Here is an 11,645-nt window from a genome sequence, read left to right as displayed (position 1 = left end):
GACTGTTGCTGCTGCTGCTGCGCTCTGGATCGTTGGCGCAATTTACTGCTGTTTGTTTCTCCAGCTAACACCGGCCCTTCTTGTCCCCCTACTGCTGAGTTTGCGATCGAGACTCGAGAGGTGTGAGTGCCGCAATTACTTCCCATCTCCCTTCAGTGATTTCAGAGAGTTGCCTTTTCATTTCCAACACGTAGAGCCATCGTAATTCACAAGTGCAATGGCCACGCGAAAGCAGCCGTCGCAGGGCGCGACGCCGGACGCTGCCGCTGCCCAGCCTCGGAGGCCCCGCGTCCTGGTCGCCGCCTCCGGCAGCGTGGCGGCGATCAAGTTCGAGATCCTCTGCCGGAGCCTCGCCGAGTGGGCCGACGTCCGGGCGGTGGCGACGGCCTCGTCCCTACACTTCATCGACAGGGAGTCGTTCCCAAGCGGCGTCGCCCTCCTCACCGACGCCGACGAGTGGTCCGCCTGGGGGAGGATCGGCGACGAGGTCCTGCACATCGAGCTGCGCAAGTGGGCCGACGCCATGCTCATCGCGCCGCTCTCGGCAAACACCCTGGCCAAGGTAGGTACTGTAATACCGTGGACACACCTGCGGCGTTCTGTGCTGTTCTGTTTTGATATTTTTTTTTCTCTCGATCTGCCGCGCTCAGATCGCCGGCGGGCAGTGCGACAACCTCCTGACGTGCGTGGTGCGCGCGTGGGACTACAGCAAGCCCATCTACGTCGCGCCGGCCATGAACACCTTCATGTGGGACAACCCCTTCACCAGGCGCCACCTCGACGCTGTCGCCGGCCTCGGCGTCTCCCTCATCCCTCCGGTGACCAAGCGGCTCGCCTGCGGGGACTACGGCAACGGCGCCATGGCAGAGCCCACCGAGATCTGCAGGACCCTCAGGCTCTTCTTCGGTTCACAAGAGCCACTCTGAAAGACTTGCTCACTCTGTTTGCCTGCTGTACGAGATAGGTGTATCCGCAAACACTTTCTCTTCTATCGAACGCTTACAATGTGATGATCGTCCTCCATGGTACGTCTCTCGTCGTCCATTGCGCTGTACAAATCGTCGAGCACCCTGAAGATCTCCTCAGCTCTGGGCATTGACGGGGGCACACTGCCGGCCACGAAGGCGAACACCTTGTTCTTCACCTCGATCCAGCTCTGCCCCGGGCTCTTCCTCAAGCCGGCCTCTCTCGTCATCACCCTCACCCTCTTGGAGTCGTCCCACATCCCGCACGCGGCGTACAGGTTCGTGATCAGCGTGTGGTTGCCGGTGGTCTCCGCGCCCGCCTGCAGAACCTTCGCGATGGTGGCTTCGGCCATGGCTGCGTCCCCATGGATCCTGCAGGAGTTGAGCAGCGCTCCCCAAACGCACAGGTCGGCTCCCACCGGCATCGTCTCGATGAGCTCAGACGCGTCCTTGAGCAAGCCGGCACGCCCCAGGAGGTCGACCATGCACGTGTAGAGCTCCATGGACGGGGTAATCTTGTGCTCCCGCATCATCTGATCAAACAGCCGGCGGCCCTCCCACACGCGCCCTGCATGGCTGCACGCCGACAGAACGGCGACGAAGGTGACACCGTCAGGATCGACCTTAGCTTCTGCCATGTCTGTGAACACTGCCAGGGCGTCGTCGCACAGGCCGTGCATCCCATAGCCGGCCAACATAGAGTTCCAGGAGACCAGGTCCCTGCTCTTCATACTGTCGAACACCGTGCGTGCGTAGGCGACTCTCCCGCACTTGGCGTACATGTTGATGAGCCCGTTCGCGACGAGCAAGTGCCGGTCAACCATGGATCTGATCGCGTCGGCATGGACCTCCCGACCCAGCCGCACCGCCAGCAGCTCGGCGCAGGCTGAGAGAACGGTAGCTAAGGTCACCACGTTTGGCGAAAGCCATTGCTGTTGCATCCGCCGGAACAGCTCCAGTGCGCGCTCATTGTCCCCGGACGACGCGAAGCCGCCGATGACAGCGCTCCAGCTCACCACATTGGGAGCAACCATGCCGCCACGCTGCTCCATCCGGACGAGCACGTCCAACGCTTCGTCGCACATCCCAGCAGCAGCGTAGCTGGTGATGAGGGCGTTCCATGTCACGGTGTTCCTCTCCCTGGCTTCCCGGAAAACCTCCCGGGCGTCGTCCATCTTCCCCAGCTTGCCGTACATGCACACCAGCGAGTTGGTGACGAACAGGTAGCCACGGACGACGCCCTTCGCGACGCCGTAGCCATGTATAGCCCTCCCTTTCCCCAATGAGAGGTCGCCGGCGTAAGGGCACGCCGAGAGCGCCACGGCCACAGACTCGGCGTTCCCTTCGCATCCGCTGCGGTGCATGTCTCCAAACAGTTCAAGAACCACCGGATGCTTACCGCACCTCGCGTGCGCCGAGAGCAGCGTCGTCCACGTCACGGCGTCGGGGAGCGCCTCGTTGGCGGCGGCCATGCGCCAGAACGTGGCCATTGCACTGTCGGGGTCGCAGCAGACCGAGTACGCGGAGATGAGCGTGTTCCAGGACATGGTGGTCCCCTTCGACGGCATTGCGTCGAACACGTGGCGGGCCTCGTCGGCGCGGCCGTGCCTGGCGTAGGCGGCGAGGAGCTGGCCGGCGACGTCCGGGTGGGCGTGCAGGCCAAGGTGGAGGGCGTGTGCGTGGAGGGCGGACGCGATTCGTGGGGAGGTCGCCGCGCGGAGGGCGAGGGGGAGCGTGTAGGTGTTGGGGAGCGTGGGGCAGAGCGCGCGCATGCGGCGGTAGAGCACGAGCGCAAGGTCTGGACGGGAGCGGCAGATGTGGGCGCGGAGGAGGCGGTTCCATGGGATCGCGCAGGTGGTCGGCGGGAGGTCGCGGATCGGTTGGTCGCCGCCAGCGACGACGGAAAGGAGGCGGCGGCGCTGCCGGTGGCATCGACGAGAATCGGTTGCTCGGAGGAAACGGCTCATCTGGCACTGGGTCCCACCAGTCGGCGTAGCAAAACGCCCATCTGGGAAGCTTTCTTGTTTTTTTTATCATGTCACCCCTTTATTAGCTTGTGACAACAGTTACATTCTTGAATCAATAGAGCGATCAGTTCACTTGGAACCTCTTCAAACCTAGTACTAGTACTACAAAATCCAGACCTAGCCATTTGTGGCCAATTCATGCGCAACAGAATTTGCTTCTTTATAACAATGTCCAAGATAGTTTGCGGGAATTCACAAACGAGGTGATAACAATTGTGGGAAGATTGCTGCAGCTACACCCAAAGATCTGCCTCCAGCGATCACTGTCTCAATTGCCTCAACTTTTTTTTTCTCGAATACACACAAGCATGCGTATCATTCATTAGAGAAATTGTGTCACATCCCTAGTCTGGTATGACCTAGGCTAGCTAGTCATTTGTGCATCATGTTTAAATTTCATTTAATTTTGAAATGAGGATTTGTGAAATCCTCAGAATCATCTCTGAAATGACCCAAATAAAAATTGTTCCAAAAAGGTCCAAGGAAATGTTCATGTTGCTCTCTGAAAATATTGATCAGAAGTAAAATTCTAACAAATATTTTAGGAGCTCATGGATATTTAATTTTGGCCATTTGAATTAATCCGATAATTATTTGCCCTGGATATATATTGTTATATATATATAATATGGTCCAAAAACTATGCCATTTATTAAGGAGCTCTGGAATAATATAGTTAGCTCTTGCAAAAATGGCATAAGGTGATAAAATGATTTAGTATTTTAATTAAATCAAAACATATGTCAGAAAAATTAGAAAAGAAATAAAAAGGAGAAACTTACCTGCGGCCCAGCTCCTGTGCGGCCTGGCCGGCCCAGCAGCCAGCGCCGGCCCAGCCCACTGGCCCCCTCCTCTGTCGTCTTCGTCCTCGACAGGGGGTGGGCGCGTGCCCGACGCGCGCGCGCTCCGCCGCGCCACGCCACCAGCCTCCCTGCCTGCCTGCCCTCTCCCCTCCTCGTCTGGATGCCCCGGAGACGCCACGCAGCCACCCCGACCTCTCTCGCACTCTCCCTCGCCCTCCTCCCCTCCCCCTGCTCTCTCCCTCGCACACCCGAGCGCCATCACCGCCGTCGCTCGCCGTTGCCGCGGCCACCGGCCTCCCCTCGCCCTCCGCCCGAGCCTAGAAGCTCCGCCTCGTCGTCCGCATCGTCCTCGACGAGCCAAGTGACCAGGGACGCGCCCCATCGCCGACACCGTCGTCTTCTTCATCGCCGGCCGCCGTGGATCCCCATCGCCGCCCCGCCGTCTCCAGTGCGTCCCCGAGCCCGCTTCGACGCCCGCTGCAATCGCGGTGAGCTCCGCTACCGTTTCCCCCTCCCCGCTTGGTCACCCGCACGCCGTAGCCCTTTCTCCACCATGGCCGAACCTCCGCCGCCGCCGAGCTCGCCGTCGACGCAGCTCCGGTGACCATTTGGTCACCCCGGCGAGTCCAACACACTCGTAAGGCCCCGTAGAGCATCCCTAGCGCTTTGCTTCGCTCGTCTTCGAGCTCCAAACGCGTTTTCGTGCACGACCGAACTCCGGCAGCCGCAGCCGTGCTCGCCGCCGTCGACTCCGGCCACCCCAGGCCCAGCCACGGCCACCGCCCGACGCGCCATCGAGCTAGCTCTCCAACGCGCCTAGCCGCGCGCCATTTGGAGCACCACAGAGGAAACCCGGGGCACAAGTACGCCGCGGACCTCGCCGGCGACTAACCGCCGGCGGGTTTGACTTGTTTTGACCTGGGGTTTGACCCCAGGGTCGCTGACTAGTGGGGCCAGGCCCTGCTAATTTTAGTTAAATATTAACTAAACCTAATTAGCTACTAACACTGACCAGTGGGCCCCAGCGCCACTAATCCTTTAGTTAGGATTTAACTAACCCTGTTTAACCCCCTGTCACTGACGTGTGGACCCCACACGTCAGGTTTGACCCAGTCAGCCGCAGTTGACTTGCTGACGTCATGCTTACTCACTGCTGACGCAATATATATTTTCTGGAATTAAAATAATTCAGGAAATTCCAGAAATTGATTTAAACTTCAAAAATTCATATCAATTCAACCGTAGCTCAGATTGAAATAAATTATATATGAAAAATTATCAGAAAAATGTAATCTATCCATCTGTACTAGTTTCATGCATGACAAACCAACTTATACATGCTGAATATGGGAAAACACATTATGGCATATATAAGAGCCTACTTTGGAAGTGCATTTGAGCTTATGGTTCAAATGGACTTCAAACCAAATGAGTACTAGTTGCATTAGCCCAAACAGCATCACATCTTCATGCCATGTTCATGCATCATATTGTTGCATATGTTTGTTTATTGATTGCCGACACTGTTCCTTCTCGATAGGTCTTGCTCCGGAGACGTTCCAGAGTACCTGTCTGTGAAGCAGTGCCTCCCTTGTTGATTTACCAGGCAAGCAAACCCCCTTGTTCATTCCGATACAATCCTACTCTCTCGCTCCTGCTCTCAGTTATTGCATTAGGACAACAACGATTCATCTGCTACTTTGTGCTGCGGTAGCTGAACCCATTCCTCTGCATGACCTGTCATTGCCACAGTAAATAGTTGAAACCCACTAGCATGTGTAGGAGTTGATTGAAGCCATTGTTGTGTTCCTACCATGCTATGCCTGCTATTGCTTAGAGTTGTGTCAGGTCTGATTCATTGGGAATGAATTGGAGTGTTACGATATGTTCTGGTGCTGAGAGTTAAGTGTGTGAACACGATTTGGTCAAGGTAGCGGTGAGAGGCCATGTAGGAGTACATGGTGGGTTGTCTCACTGGAACCGTCCTTAAGCACTGAGTTCTATGTATGTTGTCCAATGACTCGATACTACCACACATTGGGCTCCGGGCGCTCCAAGCCCTCTCGACTTATTAACCAACTTGATCTCTGTCCAGGAGTCGCAACTAGTTTCTGGTGTTTGTAGGTAGTGTTAGTAGTCTGCCAAGTGGCACCCGGCCAGGTGGGCTTGGGACAGACTAGGCACAAGTGGCACGGTGTACCAAGCGTAGATCCATCCGGCGAGGTGGGCTTGGGAACCCTGCACACATCGTTTGGGGCCGTGAGCGACACCCCGGCCGGATCTCCTTGCGGATGGAACCCGAATAGGCGATAAACCTGGATTAGAGTCTTGTGTGGTTAGTCAGGTCGTGGCCGACACCCTCGCCAGGCTTCCGCTTGAAGGTTGCCGAGATACATGACGTGTACATGGTGGTAAGTGGCGAGAGCGTGTGTGAAGAAGTACACCCCTGCAGGGTTAACATGATCTATTCGAATAGCCGGGTCCGCGGTTATGGACTTCGTAGATGCTTACATGGTACATAGAAAATTTGAAGTGGATACTATAAAATGCTCAAGACAAGTGTGAGTGCTATGGATGGCCTTCTCGTAGGGAGACGGGGATGAATCCATAGTAGTGTATTGTGTGGTGCTTAGTGGACTCGTGTGCGCCATATCACCTCAAGAAGTTCTGGTAGTCGTAGAACAGGATAGCCACAGAGTCAAAGCTGGCTTGCCGCAACTAAACCCCACATTACCCTCTTGATATAAATGCATGTATGATAGGATCTGATGTAAGTCTTGCTGAGTACCTTTGTACTCATGTTGCTTTATTTATGTTTTTGCAGCGGAGACTTCGGTCTTACTAGTGTTCTCATGGACTTCGACTAGTAGCTAGTACCTCAGCTACGATCTTGATCGGATGTTGCAGATAGTCAGGCTTTCAGCCTTTTTCATTTATAGATGTCTGTACTCAGACATGTAATGCTTCCGTTTGTTGCTTGACTGCTCTGAATGTTGGGTCATGTGACCCCTGTTTGTAATAAATGCTAGGATGGCTCTTCTGAGCCTTTATCTATATGAGTTGTTGAGTTATGCTGTGATGCCATGTTGTACAGCACATACTTGCATGTTATGCGTACGTGTAATGTGTATTGCTATGTGTGGGATCTGACTATCTAGTTGTTTATCCTTAGTAGTCTCTCTTACCGGGAAATGTCTCCTAGTGCTTCCACTGAGCCCTGGTAGCTTGCTACTGCTCCGGAACACTTAGGCTGGCCGGCATGTGTCCTTCTTCGATCATGTGTCTGTCCCTTCGGGGAAATGTCACGCGATGAATACCGGAGTCCTGTTAGCCCGCTACAGCCCGGTTCACCGGAGTCCTGTTAGCCCAGTGCTACAACCTGGATTCACTCGCTGATGACCGACACGTTCGATGCTGGGTCATGGATGCCTGTCCCTGTAAGTTTGTGCCACTTTGGGTTTACGACTAGCCATGTCAGCCCGGCCTCCTTATCATATAGATGCTAGCGACACTGTCATATACGTGTGCCAAAAGGCGCAAACGGTCCCGTGCAAAGGTAAGGCGACACCCGTGGGGATACCGTGCGTGAGGCCGCAAAGTGATATGAGGTATTACATGCTAGATCGATGTGGCATTGAGTCGGGGTCCTGACAAATTGCCTCAACTTTGTCGAAACTGATCACCGAACAGACTGGGCATTTATCCAATTAACCCAAGAATCAAGCCATACTGGAGATAAAATCATATCCTCGGATGATATATTATCTTCACCACACTTATGAATACAGAAACGTCAACCGGCAAGAATGACTCAAAAGCAGGAAAACACCTAAAAATTGACTCCTCCGCCAAGTGAGCTCCTAAACACTGATGGTGCATTTCATGAACACATTCAGGCGGGTGGGGCTTTTGGGGCTTTACTGTAAGAAATGATTGCGGAACGCTCATTACCGCAGGTGCAGGAAATCTAGAACATATCTCTGATGCCCTTCATGCTAAAACACGGGCACTACTAAACACGCTTAATAAAGCAACCAACATGGGTGTAGCCAAGTCATCTTTGAAATGGACTCCATGGTACTGAAGCAAACGATCTCAAGCCAGAACTGTGATCTAGCGCCACTGGGAGCCTTTGCTGCTGGAGATTAAATTTCAAAATGAAAGTTGCTTTTGGTAATGTTAATCTTTATGTATGTCCAAGGTCCTGTAACAATGCAGCACCTGTCTTAGCTGCATATGGAGCTTAGGGACTGGCAGCTATGAAATTTGGTTCGGCCATTTTCCTGAGATTGTAATGAACGATGTAGCTGGTGATTTAACCAGCAGGTCGTCGTAATGGAATAGCATATGTTCATTTCAAAAACAAAACGAAAAAAAATCAAGCCATACCCGAAGAGCCATGGCCTCTGCAGAAAGAACATCTGCGCACACATCAATATTCTAGTTCCCTCCCGCAATAAATTTTCCATTTGTATCCCTCAATAATGCTCCAGCTGGTGGAGCAACATTTCTTGTTGTTAGCCAGTAGCAAAGTACAGATGTACAACCCTACTGAACAATCCCTTTTTCGAGGAACTGAGCAAACCTCGAACAATCAGCGGACGCAAACTATGATGAGCAACAAATCTATGGTTTTGTGACAGCTGAAATCTGTATAAATTGCAATATAGTCCTCCAATGTTTCTGCTGGTCAAGTTAACAAGCTCCAAACACAAACAACTCACGACATGAACATACATTGAAATAATGTCTATGCAGGGCGTCAGTCACCCAGGTAGTGGAAAGATAGGATACATAGATCACCTATTTATGTTTCTTCAGGTGCTTCCGGACTCTGGAGGGGCTCTTCCGAACATAGAAATTCTGACAGGAAATTTGCCATTTGTTACAAACAAGCAATGGTGGAGTTGTAGTCACGAGTCCCTGTCGAGAAGACACATAATGGTAGATTAATCCAAACCTTGTAGCTTGTGTTTTATTCATATGATTTGTCAAGCGCGATTAACTACAGAAGCAATTGGTATTAAGCAACTACTAGCATATTACTATATACTTTAGAGAGGACCAAACACCTTTGCGAGTAACAAACCCTAACAAACTACCAAATCAACCAGAGTGATTCAAGAAAGCAGCTCTTCAGAGAAATGAAATGTGACTAACATCAGTTGATTGGTACCTGGCGATCTTAATATTTCTGAAGGATAGCATCACAGTAAGTATCAATGTAACCATGGCGAAGCAAAGGTGCTCCAAGGAATGACCGCTAATGAAATATCTATTCACACTGTAAACCTTTCTGTCGGCAAGGCCTTCGAATCTTGCCAGAAGGTAAAAGCCTGCACCGAGATACCAATTAAATAAGACTTTTTTTTAAGGTTAATAAGTTTCGATGCATTAGATCAATTCACTGTTACCTTACCTGTAGCAAGAAACCAAAATCTTGAGTGTGTATACTTTGGCGGGAACAAGAATAGCATTGCAGGAATGGCAACACAAGGAACCAGGTTTAAAACTACCCACAGGCGCATATCATCAAGAATCCTGCAGCCAGCCAAGCCAGAACAACACATTACATACACATTTTCAGAATTTATTTGACGCCGATATTAGAATAAAGAAGCCCCACAACTGGGCACTTGTCTATACCTTTCACACGCACTGCTCACCAGTAAAAGAGACAAGAGCGAGATCAAACAAGATAACCCGGCCCTCTCATCAACTCTTTCAATTACCAATATCGACAAAAGCGAGGAGGCCGACATCATCATCTGCATTGTGAGAGCATCCAGTAAACATTCGTCTCAACAAAGGGTCTCATGGATCCCATTGGTTTATGCACCAAAAGAACATTCAGATCAGATACATAGTGCAATAATATTAATATCTAAATCACATAGAAACCCAGATACAAATATTTTTCGCCTATGGTGAATGCTTGAATTTAAAATGTAAGTAGGCAAACTGCATTTTGAACAGAGTAATTTACCAATAGAGTCCAAACTAGGCAAATCAGAAGTTTAATTAACAAATAGCTCGGTCCCTAAGTACACCAAAAAGACAAACTAATAATTAGGAAACTGCAGAGGGGAGGATGGCAGAAAGAAGAAATGTTTAGAATACCGGCAACCTGTCCCAAATTAACCGGTCATCATCTGGCTTGAGGTGATAGTAAGCTGAGCCAAATGCTGCCCCTACATTCCCCACATAGAAGAGGAACCATCCCAAGGCTTCCCACCTTAAGCTACATAATTTCCACAAAAGTAACATAGGTTTTATTAACACCAGTATAATTCATTTGACACATTCAGCAGAACATGAGAGCACAATTTTCTTTGAAGTAACAAATATCAGCTACAAATTTTACTTCTGTGAAACTTAACACAATGCAAGGAGCACACTATCATTTCACTCCGGCTTGTTCTTTTAACAATGATACTAGAATATTTCTTTAGGGAGCAAGCCACAGGATGATTAGTTGAGAACTAAATGACAGACTTCTGCAAGCAGGAATATCATACACATCTTAACTGACACATTTTAACCTACCACCTACATTTCAAATCCCACCGACTGTTTTATTCTACTCTGTTGCAAGACTGCGGATTTCTAAAGCTCATGCATTCCATCAAGAAATCTAGCAATAGGTAGGAAAACATGGTAAATTTTCCATATAAAAGAGAAAAAAAATTCAATTTCCACTGGATAAGGAATATTCTCTTTAATTAGAGCATTACTGCATATTCTCAATCAGTGGAGCTGAAGCCTCATTGGGCCATGGTGAGTCATGTTCATGGCCATCCTTTTGCAATACTCACATTTAATTCGGTCATCGTCCATTAATAAGTGCTCTTACTTGCTACTCCCTCCATTCCGATTTACTCGTCGTGGTTTTAGTTCAAATTTGAACTAAAATCACGGCGAGTAAATCGGAACGGAGGGAGTAGGTACTAGTACACACTAAGAACTCTCTTGTAAGGTTCTCAAGCATAATTGATAAGATGTGCGTCCTTCACAAAATTGTTCAAGGTCTTTTACTGCGAATTTGACAATTTGATTATTCATCCCATTCTTTAAAGAAACAAGTATAGCAAAACCCTCAAAATGATGCATATCATGTGAAGCAAAAATATATATATTCACATGTTTAGTTCTTTAAGCTAGACATTTCCCCAAATAGCTGGTGTGCGAGCAAGGGAAAGGGCATATGGCTCACCTTATGCCGAAGCATCCACCGCCGAAGAGGCACAGGATAAGTCCTGGTACTCCAGCAAGGAGAAGCGGGTAGGCGGTGAGCACGTTGAGGGTGTTGGGCACGCCGAGTAGGTTGCGCATGTCGGCGAAGAGGTGGAGCGCCGGCGAGTGGCGGAGTCGTGGTGTGGCCACGAGAAGCAGCGCCGAGGCGAGGACGGCGCCGCCTGCAATCGCACGGCGACGGTTGTCGGTGCGGAACACGGCTGCCGCGAATGGCCCTAGGCCGAGGCGGCCACCGCCGCGGTGGGGGTAGTCGGCGGCGAGATGCATGCCTAGATTTTCAGATGCGGTTTCTTCGGCTTCAGGCCTAGATTCTATTCTCTTGGGCCGTCTTATTCTTTTGGGCCTTCTTTTGATTCTCTCCCTTTACACCACATCATCTAAAAATCTAAAAAAAATCTATGCACCCCTAAAAAAAATTTTGCTAAAAGAAAATCTGTCACTACTTCACAGTCTTTGAGTCTTGAGTGTGGAGCATTCATTCAGGAAATTCAAGAGGGAAAGAATATCTTTCAGTCTTGTAATTTCTTTTATGAACGTACGATCTTTAATTTTGAAGCTCATAATTTCACCAAATTTGCTTGTATGTTAGATATAGG

At 50.3% G+C, this 11,645-nt stretch overlaps 2 protein-coding genes across 2 annotated transcripts; one reads left to right on the top strand and one right to left on the bottom strand.

Annotated features, from left to right (window-relative positions):
- Positions 1–111: 111 nt before the first annotated feature.
- On the top strand, positions 112–1,005 carry LOC123069197 (phosphopantothenoylcysteine decarboxylase). The gene is made up of 2 exons (XM_044491982.1): positions 112–562; positions 651–1,005. The coding sequence occupies exons 1-2, from the start codon at positions 218–220 to the stop codon at positions 924–926; spliced, it is 621 nt and encodes a 206-aa protein (XP_044347917.1). The 5' UTR covers positions 112–217; the 3' UTR covers positions 927–1,005.
- A 7,404-nt stretch (positions 1,006–8,409) lies between these two features.
- On the bottom strand, positions 8,410–11,362 carry LOC123065142 (uncharacterized). The gene is made up of 6 exons (XM_044488496.1): positions 11,009–11,362; positions 9,916–10,036; positions 9,442–9,563; positions 9,215–9,336; positions 8,972–9,131; positions 8,410–8,718 (listed from the first exon to the last, which is right to left on the bottom strand). The coding sequence occupies exons 1-6, from the start codon at positions 11,314–11,316 to the stop codon at positions 8,709–8,711; spliced, it is 843 nt and encodes a 280-aa protein (XP_044344431.1). The 5' UTR covers positions 11,317–11,362; the 3' UTR covers positions 8,410–8,708.
- Between the last annotated feature and the right edge of the window lie 283 nt (positions 11,363–11,645).

Source organism: Triticum aestivum, chromosome 3B, assembly GCF_018294505.1.
Source record: "Triticum aestivum cultivar Chinese Spring chromosome 3B, IWGSC CS RefSeq v2.1, whole genome shotgun sequence".
NCBI classification, from domain to species: Eukaryota; Viridiplantae; Streptophyta; class Magnoliopsida; order Poales; family Poaceae; genus Triticum; species Triticum aestivum.
This window is presented reverse-complemented; position numbering and strand designations above follow the sequence as displayed.